General features: G+C 34.5%; 1 protein-coding gene across 4 annotated transcripts in view; it reads right to left on the reverse strand.

Annotated features, from left to right (window-relative positions):
- Window positions 1–18,683, reverse strand: part of PTPRD (protein tyrosine phosphatase receptor type D) — a 604,004-nt gene that overhangs the window by 456,909 nt on the left and 128,412 nt on the right. For all 4 annotated transcript variants that reach the window (XM_074197507.1, XM_074197506.1, XM_074197505.1 and 1 more), the window contains exon 2: window positions 9,028–9,195. In XM_074197507.1, coding sequence (XP_074053608.1) covers window positions 9,028–9,091 — 64 coding nt within the window. In that variant the 5' untranslated portion in view covers window positions 9,092–9,195. The remainder of the gene's footprint in view (window positions 1–9,027; window positions 9,196–18,683) is intronic.

Below are 18,683 nucleotides of genomic sequence, written 5' to 3' on the forward strand. Positions count from 1 at the left end.
GATTTTGCTTAACAAAGTGCTAGAGGCTACTCCTTGGTCCCCATACAATGAATGAATCTCCATCAGTCTGAATACACTTTCTCAATCCCCATGTTTCCAGGTTTTATTACACTGAAGAATTATAAATGACCTTTTTAAGCATCAAGAAACTACCCTACATCTGTACAATAGGAGGCAAATTCAGAGCCTCTGACCTTACACGTTTAACTGAGAAGTTCGAAGTCTTGAAGGAAACAGGCTTCTGTTTGTTTTTCTTCAAGATCTGGGATCAGACTTCAATATTCAATTAGATTTTCAAACAGCTTTCTTTACACAGAAACACATCTTTACAACCTTCACTGAAAACATTCTACCTTCCTAACAGGATAGCACTTATTCACTAATAGCAACAATCTTCAGTACTCCATATGTTGGTCCCTTCTACAATAATAAATACTCCAAATCTCTTATCCCTCCCCAACTCTCTTCATCTTTCTGTTTCTCTCACCTCTCCATCTCTTTTCTCTCAGTGTCAAAATGCCTTCTACCCTTTACCCAGGCTGCTGTTAACCCTATCCTCTTCCATGGGCACCCAAAATAATCCCTTAGCCTCTAATTCACTTACTCAGATCTATACATTTGACCTCCACAATATCTCTTGCAGTATCTCCCCTGTCCTCATTTGAACACAGTCATAGTTCAAGTCCTAACCTCCTCTAACAAGAACCAAGGTTCAGTCTCTCCCTTCCATTATAGTCTTCTCCAAAGTTTTCAAATAATCTCACAAAGACACAAACCTCATCAATTCAGATAGACTTCCCAGTGCCACTCAGATCAAAAATAAATTTTCCATACAAATGTTGATAGCAAACCACAATGCCTTTCTCTAATTTTTCAGCCTTAATTCACTTTCTTCTCTAACTCTGATTACAAGCTATATATGCTCACTAACTATGTACACCAACCAATCTAGATCATTACTAGCAGTTCACCAAACTATCTTTCCTAATTTTTGGACATCTCATTTCAGTCCATCAGTCAATGCTAACTACATGCAGGTACTTTGTGAAGTGCTAAAGACAGAAAGAAAGGTAAAAATACTCCCTGCTCTGAAGGGGTTCATATTCAGATGGAGATGATAACAATGAAAAAAAATGATACATACATGATCATATCCACAGCATACAAAATCATATATACACAATCATATCTACAGTTAAAATGGAAGGTGATCTCAGAAGGAAGGCTCCAGCAGTGGGCATGTCAAACTCAAGCTGCTCAAAACAGAACTCATTATCTTTCTCTCAGCCCACCTTTCTCCTGCCAACTTTCCCATTACTGTCAATGAAACCACTACATTTTTGGGTTACTTCTAGTAACCCAGACTTGAAAAATCAGTATCATTCTGGACTCCTTTATCATACTCTACCTACATATCCAAACTATCCTCAAGACTCATTTTTACCTTCACAATAATTCTCAAATTGTCTTTCCTCTCCACTTCCACCACTAGTATTATGATGTAGGTCTTCATCATCACAAACCTCGGGTATTGCAACAGCCTTAGGATTGATATCCCCACCTCCAGTCTTTCCTGAATTCAGTTCATCTTCTATATAGTTGATAGAGTTATCATATTTAAAATCAGGCCTAATCATACTAATCTCCTATTTAATAAACTGCAGTAGCTCCTTAATACTTCCAGGAACAAATATAAAATTATCTGATTAACATTTAGAGATTATTCACAATAAAATTTATTTATAAGGGAAAACATAAACCATGGAAAAAATGAACTGTTTTTTCCCTTCAAATAATACCACTAAAGTGAGATCTAACTAAGTTATAGAAAGACTTCATGCTCTACATCCTGTGATAGAGGTGAGTTAGGTTCAAAGTTAAAATGTAAGGGTCTTTCAGTCATAAAAAAAGAGGTAAACACAAAGAAAAGTTAGGAAGAGAGGCAGAGATAAGCATAAAGATATAGAAGGAAAGGGATTCATGAACTACACTATCTCAACCAAAATGCGTCCTTTTTTTTAACAATGATAAAACTAGACATAGTGCTTATTCAAGCACTATGTCCAAGTTGTCTGTATATCACAGTGACATAAGTGAATAATAAATTCATCATCTAGTCAGTTGCCTGTATGCATCTTCCTGGTGCTTAGAAAATCACGGAATGCTGAAACTGGAAGAAACCTTGAGATTCATAACCCAAATCTTTTATTTTTCATAGGAGAGAAAACTCCTAAAGAACATAGGCAAATTCCTCCAAACCAAAAAGTCAATGAGTAGCTAGCTGAATTCACAATTCAGTGCAGGCTTCTAGGGTATCTATTGTAGATTGTACATTTCTAGAAGAGAGGGCATTTGGAATACATTTCCAAAGCTGGATAAGCACACAGGTTCTTGTGATGATAGAAAAACAATATATTATACAAACACTAATTATGGAGAAGAGATAAAAATGACACTGTCTAGGGGTTCTCAAGAAACCCTGTTTTCCATCCCATTTCCCCAAAAACAGGTTCTGAAGATAGTAATAAAGAATGGAACCAACTGAGGAAAATGATAAGAATGTTTTGAAAGCACAATAAATACATTATATTAAGAAAAGGAGGAAGAATTTTTACTGTGGTTATTTACCTTATAGAAAAGGCAGCTATGATGTTTTTTTTAGTCATCATTTGTCTTGCTCATCTTTTTTAGTTGGCTCAAGAAAGGAATAAATAAGTCAAGAATGACTTAGATTAAACATCAGATACTTCAACAGGTTATTAAAACAATAGGGCTGGCTTAATAAGAGAATTTATATGAGATCTTCAATCTATACATTTAAATTGGAGAAGACAAGTATAATTCAGGAAATATTCTTATCCTGCCTAGATGTAAAAGGCTGAACTAGATTGTCCATTAAGGTTTGTATCAGTTCAGTAATCATCTTCTCTAAACTCCATCTTCTGTTTATATCACTGTTTTGAAATATTACTCCATCAAAAACAGAGAATTCTAATTCATAATAATCATGGAAGCTGCCATTATAGAATGCTGTTTACAAAAGGCTTTACATCCATCATCCCATTTCATTCTCAAATCACCTATGCTACACATATGATTTTTTTAAATAGAGGAAGAAGTAGGATTATAGAGATTAAATGATTTGCTAAGAGGCACCTAATTACAGAGCTAATAATTTTACAAGTGGGATTTGAAGCCCAGTTTTCCTGACTCTTAAGCCAAATTCTAACCACTATATTAATTTAACTGAATCTCTCATGCACTATTGAAATTGACTTGGGAAAGGGAGATTTAGGTAAAGTTTTAGATATATTAACATTGACTTCCAAAAATAATTTGATCATCTCTATAAATAATGATAGGAGTTGTAGGCTAATGCTTAAGATTCTGACAACAGTGACTAAGATTTTAAGGTTTAAAAGAAGATTCTTTTATTTAACTATATAGAATGACTCTTATATATGTTACATACACAATACTAACAATGCCACAAAAGGGAAATTCTTTCCACTAAGTAAATAATGAATTTATTCTAAAACTTTCCAAGGTAAATTTTAGATACATATTATGAGGAATAATAATCCTGTGTAGTCAGATAGATTAATAATACCCAAGTGAATTCTAACAAAGAGAAAAATGCATGTTTCATATGTCTAGAAATTCATCTCATTTACTTTACCGATTGTATCTAATCTAGAAATTTTTTTAAATCACCTTGGTCAAAATATGCAATTCAAATTAACTTTTAAAGCCATAATAAACTATAGAAATCAGAAGCAGCCTGGATTTAAATGTTTGCTAGAAACCTTTTTTTAGCCTCAGGAGTTAAGGGTCTTCTTTGCTCCTGACTTCTGACCTTCCCTCCTAACCTTTAATTTCACAAAGATACACAACTATACTCAGAATGGATATAGTTAAAAGGTTTGTTCATCTTCTGTCTGAGAGAAAGGTGTTTTTGTATGTATGTGCTGTGGTGTTTTTGCCACAACTGAAGTCATGAGTACTTAGTGTGTTTCAATGTCAGATTTAACAATGGTAATAAAACATTACTGTCATAATACAGTATGACAATTTTTGTAAAAATAGCTATAAAATGTTCTACTCAAACTGCAAATTGTATCTGAAAACTTTTCTTTAAGAATAAAGCTAAAGAAAAAATAACTTTTGTCAGAGGATATTGAAACTCCACCCATATCTGTAAACTAATTACTAATTTCTCTTTAGTAATTAATGTTAAGAGATAAAAAAAACTCAAGTCAAACTGGGATAATTTAATGGCTAGAGTATTTAAAATAGAGGCAAAAAATATAATTTGGAGAATAAATTATAAATGATGAAAAGTAAGTTATCAGTATTAAAACTAAATATTTGGGTGTTTCCTATCCAGTATGATTACAATTTTGGGCCAAATTACTTAAGGTCAAATTTTAGTGGTACAGATTTACCAAAAGGGAATGGGCCCATTAAGTTTATGCTATTTGAAATCACTAAAGGGATTGCATGAAGAGTCAAGGGCATCCTGATTAATGTTTCTTTTTGGAAAGTGAACTGCATATCTAGATAGCAATGTATATTTTTAACAGATTTATTTCTCTAAAATGATCAGATGCAGTCAAGTTAATGGCACAGTACATGTCAATAGATATCTCCTTCTTTGAGGCTTCCAATTTGCTGCTAGAACCAATATAAATTAAGAAACATGTTGTCAACATGTTTTGGAGAAATGTTTCCCTTGAGATTTTCTTGATATGTAGGCCATAGAAGGAAGACAAAGAGGAGGGAGAAAAGAGAAAAATATGTAATAGTTCAGTGTTTAACTTTGTGTGTGTATGTGTGTGTGTGTGTGTGTGTGTGTGAGAGAGAGAGAGAGAGAGAGAGAGAGAGAGAGAGAGAGAGAGAGAGAGAGAGAGAGAGAGAGAGAGAGAGAGAGAAATAGAGAATGCCATTTTGGCAGACTAGTATGATATAGGGTCCTCCTCTAAGAATATTATTTTCTGATGTATTAAAAATCCCTAGAATCATGAGAAAAAATAGACAAACTGAAATGCAGTTATCAAAAAAACTTGTTTCTAAACCTCAGATTAAGTTTAGAGGTTGTTGGGAAGTGAACTTGCTAATCAATGACATGCATTTGTTGGTGCTTGTCACTTTGATGGTGCCCTGACCATTTAAACACTGGAAGGAAGAGGTAAACCTCAGAAACAACCCAAAATTTAAGTGGTCAAAAATGGCCCTATAAATAGTAGCTAGGTGGAAGGAGAGTAGAGCAAACAGCTGGTGACCTGGAGGGAGGAGAAAAAAGGCAATCATATGGCAGAGGAATCCTAAGTGTTCTCACACCACCAGGAATGTAATAACTGGCTTCCAAGAACACCTTGTAAACACTTGGGTATGCTTCCTTCCCTTTAATGCCTTACCACATAAATAAGTCAAAGATTTAAAAAAAGTATTACCTTCTCGGTGAAAAGAAAAGAAGAAAAAAGAAAACAAAAGATAGCATTTTTTACTGCACTGTACAGAATTATGTGTGACATACATATTTGTTTTTGCTTTGAATTCTTAAAAGTTACAGAGCAGTTACTCCTCTGCTAGGGACCAATTAATTCAAAATGTGACCAGAAATCAAAAGCTGGGTGAGAGGAACCTAGAAAAAGCTAAAACATTTTTGTCATTATAGACAGTAGAATGTTGCTAATTTGAGGACTTAAAAGCATGGGGTCTTGCATATTGCTTTTACCTTGTAGGCAAGTAAACTCAAAGGAATTGGGTATTAATAAGCCTTGCTTAAAAAAATCCCACTAATAGTCTTCTAAAAAAGGAAGCTCAAAATAAACATATTCCTATTGGTTAGAGTAACCAATACATTTTTTCTTTCAGGTATGAATATTGCTAAAGGGAATCTTACTAAATTGCTATATTAAGCACAGCAAATTACCTATTTAAGAATAATTAAGTGTTTTGAAAACATACCCGTGAGCTCAAATAATAATTTGGGAAAGGCATTTTAACAAGATATGAACGTTCCTTAGGTGAATTGGTCCATGCCTGAAAATAAAATTTTAAATGGCATAGCCATTACAAAAAAGAAAATGTTTTCCAACCCTTACTCTTTTTTTGCCCTTCTGTGACCTAAGTAATTTGATGATGATGAGAAAGGATCAAAATATGTTGGAGATGATTAGTCTAAATTCTAAATTTATTTTCTTTGCAAAATTTTCATTGATCCCATTCATATGGGCAGAAATGTATGCCCTGGCTCCCTTTGCTTTCCATCATTCATTGATTAGTCACATACCCCTGAGAATATCAAAAAGTCATGGCTTTAGAGATGGAAGATACCTTAGAGACATCTAGTTAGTGTAACCCTCTCATTTTACAGATAAAGAACCTGAAGCTTATAGAGGTAAAGTGATTTGTCTAAGATCTGTCCCTAGGAAGAGAGTCAGAATTCAAATTCAGATACTCTGACTAAAATCAAGTGCTCTTTTCCTTGTACCATGCTTTTTTTGCTTGTTGATAGATTATATAAAACAAGAAGGTTGGTGAACCCTAATACAGAATAATGGATTGCTATATCATCTGTATGTCATGAACCAAATCATAGAATTTTGAAATTTTAGAAGTAGAAGGGACCTTGCACATACATAAGGCACATATTGCAAATGTCTGATATAACAAAGTGAATTCATAATGTAGGTGCTAATTCTACAGTTCTAGGTCAATATAATAAAGGTAATAAACCATTCATAGTATAGCAATATATTGACTATTCTTTCTAGTTCAATGGGGAATTACATAAAAAGATATTATAGTGATTTTATTAATAGGATTACATATTATGTTTGTATAATATATATATATATCCATATATGTGTATGTATACACATGCTAGGATATATATATATATTAGGAAATGTATATATATATATATGAGATATACAAGTAATAATATATTAGTGTATATATGTGCATATAAACATATACACACATATATGAAGGAACAATTCTTATTTCATCTTCTCAGCCCTAAATTCATTAACATAACTGCAATGATGGGCTAAGAGAGAAGTAAATTTGTATTCTAGCTGTAGTCAAATGTAAAAATCACATAAATTCTTAAAATTAAAACAACATTACCTTGGCATAACTAATAAGATATTTTGCTAGTAAGATATTTTGTGATTTCTTTGGAACTGTTGTACGAAACTGTAAATGAAGAGGAATGATAAAGATAAGCTGCTCTTTAGGGAGAGAACTGCTTTCAAAGTTTTAACCATTGTCTTGAAAGGAGGTATATCAAGGTTAGTCAGTTTACTCTTTCATCCAAAGAGTCAGAAAGCTGGATGAGTGCTTATATATAGGAAAGTATCTGCACCTGTCTGCCTGCCTGTCTGTATTCTCACAGACTTAAAAAAGAACTACATCAATATTGAAAATTACATGCACTGGATTAAGACCTAATGAACCAAAAATCTATTTTAAAGTAAAAATCTAAATGTTTTCTGACCCTGGAAATATAAACTATAAAACCACTTTATTTTTTATTCAGCTCAAAGTAAAGACTAGTTTTTACAAAGGGGAAATAATATGTTCTATTCCAAAAGGTTATTTTTTCATTAACTAAATTTAGATTTCAAATTTAAAAGCAACTAAGACATAAACCATGTTTTGAAAGAACAAGAATACCCTATGTTTGGGTCTTTTCCCAGTTAATTATTTGCTGGCTAAAGTGTTAAACCGTCCTTGGCTTCACCTTAGACACAACTCTCCCAGCTGGTCATTAACAGCCTGGAGAAGAGCCCACACATTATTAACCCTTGATGTGCTAAAAACATATATGTTCTATATATGCACTATCTCATTCACCCCTCTCCCCCCAAAGTATTGTGTGGAAAAAAATAGAGATCTTTATTTAAACAAGGAAATGGGGGGAGGAGAGCTTTGTCAGAAAGTGGTTAATATATGAGAACCAAGATGACACAAAGCCCTTGAGTAGGAGACATCCTTAACGTGATCTGACTTAATCTCACTGAAATACTCATTTGGGGGCAGGGGTAGGGAAATTAATGACTACAGATGTTTTTCCTCTTAACAGCAACAAGGGACTCCCAAAGAGAAAGGCCGGCAATCATGGGAATGGAACCACTAGGCTAGAAACCAGCCCTGTCAACAAGTACAAGCAAGTGAAATTTGCTCGTTTCTGTGCTATCTTTTACAAAAGGCCACAGGACAGCTGGGAAAAGAAACACGTGTAAACAAGGTAGACTTAATGATTTCCTAATTAAAAAGAAGATATTATCTTCTCATTAATTGGCAAGCTAATTGACCAAAACCCTATAGTTTCATAAAATGAGTGCAGTAATCAGAGTCTCAATGTCTATATGCTAACAATTTCTATGAACACACAAACCATTTTTTCTTTTACACACACACACACACACACACACACACACACACACACACACAGACACACATACACAGATTTTACTGAGCCACAAAGTTGTCAGTTCCGCTTGATCTGTTTGGACACTGTACTCCACGACAGCTGTCGGAAATAATACATTAGAACAGCTGCTGTGACAGTTACTAGGGGCTTGGAAGTTTAATTGGACTCAACATGATATTGTGCATTTTTCCAAACTTAGAAATAATAAAAAAAAAACACAAAGAAGTTTCTAATGGGCCTGAATGATGGGTTGCTACTTAGACTCACTGAATGGTTAACCTCCCTTTGGGAGATATCATTCTCCTCATATTGTCTTTATCCACAGTCTGGTAAGAAGTAAATAAAACACAGTAGGATCAATTCAATGCATAAGAAAGGGGGTATTAAGAGGGGGGAAATGGCAAGGAAGTCATGTAAATAATCCCTTTCAAATACTGGCTGAGAGCCAAGGAGGATCCCACAGTGTCTCAAAATTTACTCCAAAGGAAACTTATTCAGAGACCTGGCTCCTAGTGCCAAATGAAAACAAAACCACTCATTATGGTCACAACTCCCATATAGAACTGAAGAATGGAACTTACTCTCGGCCTCGGCATAGAGGACGAAGTACAGGAGTACCACCACTGGCCTGGCTACGTGAATCATTCTGCAGCTTGGCACCAGCAAGCCTTGGCAGCCTCGTTCTCACGGGCCCAGAAGCCACTGCGAGTCTGTCTGGTCTGAAATTTCAGCTGATGGGCTTTCAGAGTCTGCAAAGGAACAGAAACCAAAAAGACAGAGAAAAAAGAGAGAAAAAAAAGAAAGGCTTAGATTTCTCTTTTTTAAAAAAACTTTTTTCATCACAATCACTACAAGATACACAAAGCATTGTGAAAACATGATAAATCGTAACCACAATCCATCCCCATTTGGAAGGAAATCCTTAGGTCCACATTATTCATGAGCAGCTAAATGTCAGCGCCAAAGATCAACTTGTCCCATTTTCAGGCCAACCTGAAGTCAACCTCCTTAGATTTCATTCTCCCCTGTTCAATGCCACCTTTGGGGCAATAAACCATGAGAATGAACTGTCACTTTTAATGAAACATTACTTGAATATATCAGTAGAATGAAACACACCAATGCTATAAGAGGGATTTGAAAGAAGTTTCACAGTGCAGAATAAAAGTCTATTATTGACAGTATAATGGAAGCAGCTTTCTTGGCACTAGGTGAAATGACAGGGCTAATTCAACTTCTCAGGCTAAATGGTAGAAGGGTGATTTTTTTTAAATGGTACATTTGGCTCTCTCCCTGCAGATATATCAACATTTAAGTCTAGTTTGTCTTCTAGAAGTCAAAATAATTGTTAGCATGACCTTTCTGAATTAACTTCTTCAGGTGGCTACTCCTTCTACTGATATAGAAGACAAACTCTCTACCCTTTGTTTCAATGAACCAATGAAGCCACAAAAAGTCATTCACCTACTGGCCAACCCTTTAATATAAGTTATCTGAATTTAAATAGATTGATCTACAGACAGTAGGCAAACAAATCCTGGGTTGGATGCTCTGAAATGTTTCTACCTTTTGAGCTTAAGTTTATTTTGGAGTCATCTAAAATCCAGTGACATCTTAATGCTACAATGAAGAGTTTAGGATTATTTATGATTTAAAAAGATCTTCATATTTTTAAGACTAGAAGGTAAAAATCTTTGTTTTTTATTTTCCTTATAAAAATTATTATCATTCATTCATCTATTCTTTCATTTGATGAAAAAGTGTACAAGGGACTGTGCTAGCTGGCAGAGAAGAAAGAAAGATGAATTGGTTCAGTAATAGTTCATTATCAGAGGACCTTGATTCAAATTCTATCCTAAACACTTTACTGCCACTGGTAACACTGGGAAAGTCAAGCTCCCTGGACACCAGGGAGATTTCTTCTGTAAAATGAAGGAATTGGACTAGCAAGGCTCTGAGGTCCCTTCCAGGCCTAGAACTATGATCCTAAGATATTGTTCTTGTGTTCAAGGAAAGCATAGTTTAATGGGTGAATGGTATAGAAATAAAAAAATAAATCAAACAGTATGTACTAAGTGTCAATAGATAAAGTATAGATAAATGCTGTATAATGTAAAAGTAGGAGGGAGGTAAACCATCTAATCTAATCTCATTTTATAGATGAGGTAACTGAGTTCTTGAAGGTGGAGTTACTTATCTCAGATCACATAAGTAGTGAGAGTGAGAAAGGGAGAGAGAGAGAGAGAGAGAGAGAGAGAGAGAGAGAGAGAGAGAGCGAGAGAGAGAGTCAGAATTAGAATCTGAATCCTCTGGCTCCAAACCAATGCTACTTTCACTTCCCCAGTTTACTTTTCCTTGTAAGAATGGCAGCCTTGGGGATGATGGAAAGCTTCTAAGCTATGAAATAGAAAAAAAAGTCTCTTACATGGCAGGAAGAGCTGGATAGTGCAACTAGCTTAGAAACAAGAAGACTTATTTTCATTAATTTAAATCTAATCTTAGACACTTAATGCTGTGTTATCCTGCAAGTCATTTTGTCCTGTTTCCCTCAATTCTTCATCTGTAAAATGAGCCCCTCCTTCTGTCTCTGTCCAAGAAAAATCTCAGGTAGCAAAAATAATGCAAAATGATTAAACAATAAATGGTGGTTCTAATGCAAGACAGACTAGCGATATATATCATGAGGTACCTAAAGTGACAGGCTAAGTAGCCTGGTATTCAACTGGCCATGTCATCCAAATTTGAAGGGTAGAGTACAACAGAATCAGAACTGTGATGTAGAAAATGATTGATCTCATGGTTATCTAAGGATAGAATAAAGAGGTCAAAGATTATAGGCAGGGAAACCAATACTAAGGGCAATGAAAACCTGAACTTGAGTGAGAACAGAAACCATTACTAGAGTACTAGGGATATGAGAATCAATTCCTGTGCTCAGTAGTCCCAGAATGACTTTATTTTTACATTTGATTTGACTTTTTACAATTTTCTCATTCCAGAAAAAATTTAAGAATGACCGTGTTTAACGAGAATGTTTGAAAACAAAACTTTGATATCTATAATCTGGTCATATTGAAACAAATATCACAGAAAAGTAATTTGCAACAAGAAACTTAGAAATATCCCAAAGTTGGTCAAATCGCTGAAACAGCTTTGGCTTTTAAAAATACTGTAAGACAAACATTATGTTTGAATGTATCAAACCTAACAAAAAGGAGGGAAAGATATCAATGTCATTACTGTGCATGAATAGCTCATATGAAGAAAAAATAGAATAGAAAGAAAGTAAAAGTCATTTTTTTAATCATCATTCCACCAGATAGTTTTTATAGCTTTTGGGGTGGCAAGAAGAAGCAAGTTTTAAACTCTAGTATAAGGTTCACGACCTATTAGGAAACATTAGCTGGCCAGTTACTCTGAATTGACTATTTTTATCAATCTCTACTATAAAACTAACTGGAGTCATTCACAGCTCTATCAAAAGATAAAAAATCTTAAAAAATCTTCATAGGCAATGTGTGCAGCCATCAGCTCTTTTCCCTTCTCCTCCCTGCCTTTCATTGCTACCATCCTCATGCCAGCATTTCAAATGACAGCAAAGACCGGGAGACATCAGTCCTGTCGGACTCAATTTGTGTCTGTGCAAGCGTATCAGAGCCAACTGCTACATAATGACTCTAGTGCTATCACAAAGATGGAGATGTATGAAATGCACTTTCAGGGAAGAGGTGATTTGGGTGTTTCTTGTACTAGAAAAAAGGAAAAGCTTAGGAAGATAGAAATAGTTTCAAATAAGTCTGCCTTATAGGCAAAAAGAAGTGTTACCTTTAGACTACTTACAGGTAACTTGTAAAAGGAACCATTCTAGAAATATGGAGCAACTCTAGCATGAATATTTAAATTACAGTCTGGGTCGTTCATGGTTAAAAATGAAATAGAAGAAGAATAGGGAGGTAAAAGAAAAAAAGGGAGCCTACATAAATACAAAATGCTCTGGTGTTTAATTTAGACATTCATTAGAGCCAAACCCAATCAGCTACTAGTTGGTACACAAATTCACCACAGTTCCAAAGATGAAGAGCTATCAAGCACATCTGGATTGTGGAATGTAGATTATAGGACAGAAAAAAGAAAATGAATTAAAAAAAAAAGATATTCCAAGCAGTAGCTTTTGTTATTTAGCCGTTTCAGTCACATTAGATACTTCATGACCTCATTTGGGGTTTTCTTGGTAAATATATGTGAGTGATTTGCTATTTCCTTCTCCAGTTCATTCTACAGATGAGGAAACCGAGGCAAGGTTAAGTGACTTGCCCATAGTTACTGAGGCCATATTTGAACCCAGCTTTTCCTTACTCTGGGTCTAGTGCCCTGTGTTCTACAATCACCTCACTCCTCCAAGCAACAGCTTACAAGGTTAATTCATTTTATAATCTTCCATCATGGCATAGATGAAGAGTAAGTAAATCCAGTGAAAAGAAAAATAAACAAGTGGTTTACAGAGTTGGAAAAGAATCTTGCTCCTACTGACAACAAAGCATTGACTATCTATGATCAATAATCATTCACAAAAAGCAAGGCCAACTGGACCACTCTGCATTCTCTGTCTTTCAATAAGAGATTATACTCTTAAAATAGAACAAGCAGCTAAGAAGAAGAGAAATGCTTGGGCTACTTAATTCTCACAACATCAAGAATCATGACAGGAGAAGACCTCAGAAAATGCTGTGTAACTTTACAATTAGTCAGTCTTTAAATTTGTGTGTAAGAGAAGTAGAAATAGTGGAAGGTCAAGCAATCTATGTGATTGCAGATTAAAATGGAGCCAAGAGTACCCTTGTCAGAAAGCTGCTATCACGGTTTTAAGTGTTCACATAAGCAGAATCTATCCTATTCCCTTCCTTTCAGCATCAATAATGTCACCATTTTCTGCTCTGTGTGCATGTGTTGAATGTGAGTGAAGTACGCATGTGTTTGTTCATAAAGAGGCACTGTTCAGGTATCTGTATTAAGATTTTGGGAAAATTTCTTCAGTTTGGGAAAATAAAAGAAAATTGAGGCAAAACTGGATTTGTGGTTTAATTTCTCCTATTTTATTTTAAACTATGATGTCAGAAAAGTATTATTGAACTTACCACAAAGTCTGCCTCTGTCCTTACTTACATGGACTTTTATGATTAAATCAAGACCAACTCTCCAGAGAAGTAGAATAAGAACTATTTCAAATCATTCCAAACTCACATGCCCAATTGATTACAAGTTCCTTGAGGGTAGAAACAATCTTTTGCTACTTTTCGTATACCTAGATCTTGGCACAACTTCTGATACATAGCAGACACTTAGTATTGATTGATTATTGATTTAGTGTTTACTCAAATTCATCTAGATAGGCCTAAAAGGAGGGATGTTAGAGGGTATGGAGAAAAACCACTAAAATTCTAATGGTTACAGAATAATAGGGTCTTTGATTTGGAAGGGACCTCAAAGACCGTTTAGTCTCATCAATAAATGAACCAGAAGCCTGTAGTACAGAACAAATGGTCATCTAGCCTTTTCTTGAAGACCTTCCAGTGTCCAAGAACCCCTTCTCCCTCCCCATGCTGGCAAGTTATTTCACTTTGGCACAGTCTTAAATGTTAAGTGGTAACATTATTTTCTTTTTTTCTGCCTCCTTATTTAATAGATATATACATAATCCTGCTCACTGGGGTTCATATAAAATCATCCCTTGCTTCTCTCAACACTAATTGGTTAAAACTCTACAAAAACTCTACAAATGTTAACATTAGAGATTGTGTCCAACTCCACATCATTATTTCTGAGAATCAAAAAGAAAGTTTCATATATGCAATCTATAGAACATTTGAATTTTTTCTAAATGAGAACATCTCCCTAGAGAGTCATTCATAAAAAAGACTAACATTTGTATAACAGATTGTGCTGTAATATTAATAATAATACTATATTTTACAGTTCTTTCAATTTAACCATAATAAAATCATAGGAATTAGCACTCAATAGGTAACAAATTCAGTTAGCCACTGCCATGCACTTTGAATACGCTCTCCATCCCAGAAATGTTTCCCTTCAATTTTTGCTATCTTTCTCAAAAAGTTCTTCAAGATTCAATGAGTTAACAGTTTTCAAATGGAAAAATTCCAAACAAAAATGTAGGTGAAGAAGCCAAAGTTCTTAAATGAGGACATTAAGAATAAAAATTTCTGGCAGCCTTGAAATGACTCCCCCATAGATGAGACAAACTACTAAAACATGCCTTGGAGAAATAATTCATATAAGCTGACTTCATCCTTATGTATAAATTAGGCAAGAGTAGTGGTGTATATGAAAATAAGTATGAAGCAAGAAGACTCATTCATAAGTGATTACTAACCTATTTCTAGGGATAGGAATTTGAGCTTAGTCCAATCCTATCTAGGGATAGGAATTTGAGCAGGTCCAAGGATCACACATGCAAAAAAAAATGAACTACTTCTCAAGACAGAAACATTTTTCATTCTGAAATCTAAAATTCTAAAAATCAACTTGTTCTAAAGGGGAAGAGAGTACAGAGAACACCTCATAAGAACACACACTTGTTTCTTCACTTTTCATGGAAAGCAAATTAAAGTTCTTAAATTGTGATATGACTGGGAAAAGCTAGAGGGAGGATTATGAGACAAGAGGTAAAAATGTTTCATCATTACTCCATGATGATTGTTTTTTGGTCATAGAAAACTCATACCTTAATCTACTAATGCAAATAGAAGTAGATATTTTTGTTAAATGATTGCTGAAACTGCAGATCTTTGAGATACTGAAGTACATAAAAATATTCAAAATAAGTATCATATTTGAGCATGTTATACTAGCCTCAAGAAAATGCAAAGTATTAAAAAAATCATCTGACTGATTAGTGAGCAAGAACTGTTCTTTCTAATAATAGAAGATGCCTAATGAATATGCTCAAGGCCTCTTTATGTCTTTAATGACAATACTTAGAGTCAAGCCAATAATTATTAGTCTAAATTTTATACATTATAACTCACTTTCTAAATTAATATCAAAAGTACCTCTACAGCTATAGAATCTCAAATAACAATATTTCAAGAGCACATAAATGTTAGTTGCTTTCAGAAATGGCAAAACCATATAATTGATATTTATGATTCCTTTTTTTTTCCTTTCCTTTTTTGGGAGGTAAAAATCAAGAATGCTCTGAAAAATTAAGAGAGGGGAAAATGATCCTAGCTTCTTTAACCTTATCTTCTTCAATAAAGAACTATGTATCTGGGGGTGGGGGGAAGAAAGTCTTATTTTTTAATCTCTAATTTCTTGATAACATTTTATGTGTTGAAATCTTCCCAGAAGACAACCTACAACCAACCACCAAAAAATAATGTAATCATGGATAAACTCTTTAAGAAGACTTCATTGCATTCATATACCAAAAGCAAGATTAAGCCTATAGTTTTCTGTGACTAGGTTTTTACATAGTATTATTTGCTAATGAAATTAAACTGGCATTATAATAATGGTATTTACCTTTTCAGTATCTGGGGAAGACTACTTTTTCTTATTCTCATGAAAGATACTTGAGAAAGTGAGGAACACTGCAGAAGTAAGTCTCTCTCCAAAACGATAAACAAATAAGGGAGATTGATTGATACATTAAATAGGGAGGTAACAGGGCAAGGCTTTGAATCCATGCTTTATTATTTACTCCCATTATGACCTTGGACAAATCACTTCAGCTTAAATTTTCTCAGGTAGAGCTCTAAATATATCATTAAACCTGATATAGCTTTAGACACTTATTAGCTGTGTGATGTTTGACAAGTCATTTAACCTTTGTCTCAATTTCCTCATTCTTAAATAAGAATAATAATATCATTTACCTCCTAGGGTTGTTGTGAATATAAAATGAGATAATAATTATAAAACTCTTTGCAAACTTTAAAGTGCAAAATGAGGGTTAGCTATTATTATCAGGGTCATCAAGTGAGGTTTAAATTAGAGAGTAACTAATATTCCTTTACTCATTAAATACTATGATGACAAATTTACAAACTTTTTTTTTGAAAAACAATGCTATGTTTTCTCTGTTCTTTTAATTAAATACATATCATGACTGTTTCCTTTACCTCATTTAATAGAATAATGGAATATAGAGTAGGTGGTGACCTTGCCATTTTTTTGTTGTTGTTGATTCTTTATTTTTCAGGCAAGGAAACTGAGCCCCAGAGTGAGAGTTATTTGGCTCAAGGCATATCTTCCAGTTATTCAAGCAGTAATCTTTGTTAAAACTGGATGCTATTTTTAAGTATTATCAAAAAATTGCTGATCTAAAAGAAGCTGAGGGAGTTACAAATATCATCTGCTAAAGCTAATTTCTCTACTTTTATGTGCCCTTTCATGATTACTCTACTTTTATTTGTCCTTTTGACCCCATCCACTCAGTCACTATCTCTCTTTGGTTCACTATATTTCCAACTCCTAGATGCCAAAATTTTGTGTAGACAATTCTAATAGTCCTTTTTTCTTCATTCTCTGTACTCTTTTGATGATTTCATTAGTACCCATGGGTACTGCTATCATCTTGATGCAAATAAATTCTAGAGAAAATGCAGGCTTTTTGAGGAAAGGGGCTGTCTTTTATCTCTTTTTTTGTATTTCCAATGTGTAGTTGATACATAGTGGACATACAATAAAAGTCCACTGTTTCATTGACTGATTAAAGACCCAGTATTTCTCTTGAGATTCAGTCCTTCTTCACCAATATCTAACCTATGGGTATGAAACCTACCAAGTATATCACCAGGTGATGGTTCTAGTATTTAAGACTTACTACTACCTCATACCCAGGTCCCAATTGCTTTCACCCTGCCCCCTTTCTTTTTCACATATCTGAAGCAACCACACTCTGTTATAGGTATTTGTTAATTTTTAGCCTTAAGTTTACTTTTTCTGTTGTCTTATGCTACACTGATAAGACAAAAAAGTATTTATTACAATCTTAATTGAAAAGTTAGGAAACTTTCTGACGCTCACTGGATCACCACCTTAATTTAACTGTTATTTTATTTACAGCTTAACCCTGGCTACATTATATTTGGATCAAAATCAGGATACAAGCAACAGAGGTTTTTAAAAAACAGAATATACTACAGGACAGCAACCAGAGAGGGGAATTTGGGGAAAGAGTAAAACTTTGTCAAAATCCCTTAGTTTTTGAAAAAGTGAGTCCAACTAGGAACTTCAACTTAAGTCACTTATTTTGAAATGACTCCAGATCCAACTCAGTCCTTCTATTCTCTAACATTCCTCTACCGTTCCTTCATTTTCTCCTCTCCCTGTTGTCCCTGAGTTGATGATTCTTTTGAGCACAATTCACTAATTTCTGGGAAGTTGCTGTTTATTTCTTCTAGTCCTTAGCCTTTCTCTATCTGTTGTCTTGTTGGCTTTAAGTATTTCTGTGTAAACTTTTCTGGCTCAAAGGCCATGGTAGTTCAAATTGCTTTTGGGACTTCACAGGAATGATTGTTCTGAACTATAAATCCTAACTATCTATTAGTTCTCAGTCCCTACCTTATGACTCCAAAACTGCTTGAATTTCATGCCTCTTCTCCCCACCTGCCTACCTAGCTCTAGCCACCTTCAGAATTTTTCTGTTTCTGACAAGAGAACCATCAGTCTTCCAGTCATTCTAGTTTCAACCTCAGATTTACTCTTAACTTTTAACTCTTCAGACACTTGTCAAATCTTATTTTCTTGACTCTACCATCACATCTCTCAAATCTGTCTCCTCATCACTTTGAGGTCTCCATTCCCCCTTGCATTTAAACTATGATAATGGCTTCCTGATTAGAAGGACTGTTATCTTCCAAACATCTGTCAAAAAGTTATTCCTAAAAGCACAGATCTGTTTGTGCCATTCTCCTGTTCAATAGACCCTTGTGGCTTTCAGAATCACTAAGGGTTGGCATTAACCTATTTACCATCTGGTCTCAGCCTAATGTGCAGGGTTTGTAGACATTATTAGATATTACTGTTCTCTCTGCAGTCCATGTCTTAGCCAAAATGATGACTTGGACTAAAGCTATTGTCTTTCTTCAAAGACCAAGGAAAGTTCCAAAGTTTTACTCCATCCTTGGAGTTATTCTCTAAAGGTTCAAATTTTGTCCTCTGGAGTTGTATTTTGTAAGATGATTATAATTTCTTCACTATGTTTCTTTTTTTC

Source organism: Macrotis lagotis, chromosome 8 (assembly GCF_037893015.1).
Source record: "Macrotis lagotis isolate mMagLag1 chromosome 8, bilby.v1.9.chrom.fasta, whole genome shotgun sequence".
Taxonomy (NCBI): Eukaryota; Metazoa; Chordata; class Mammalia; order Peramelemorphia; family Peramelidae; genus Macrotis; species Macrotis lagotis.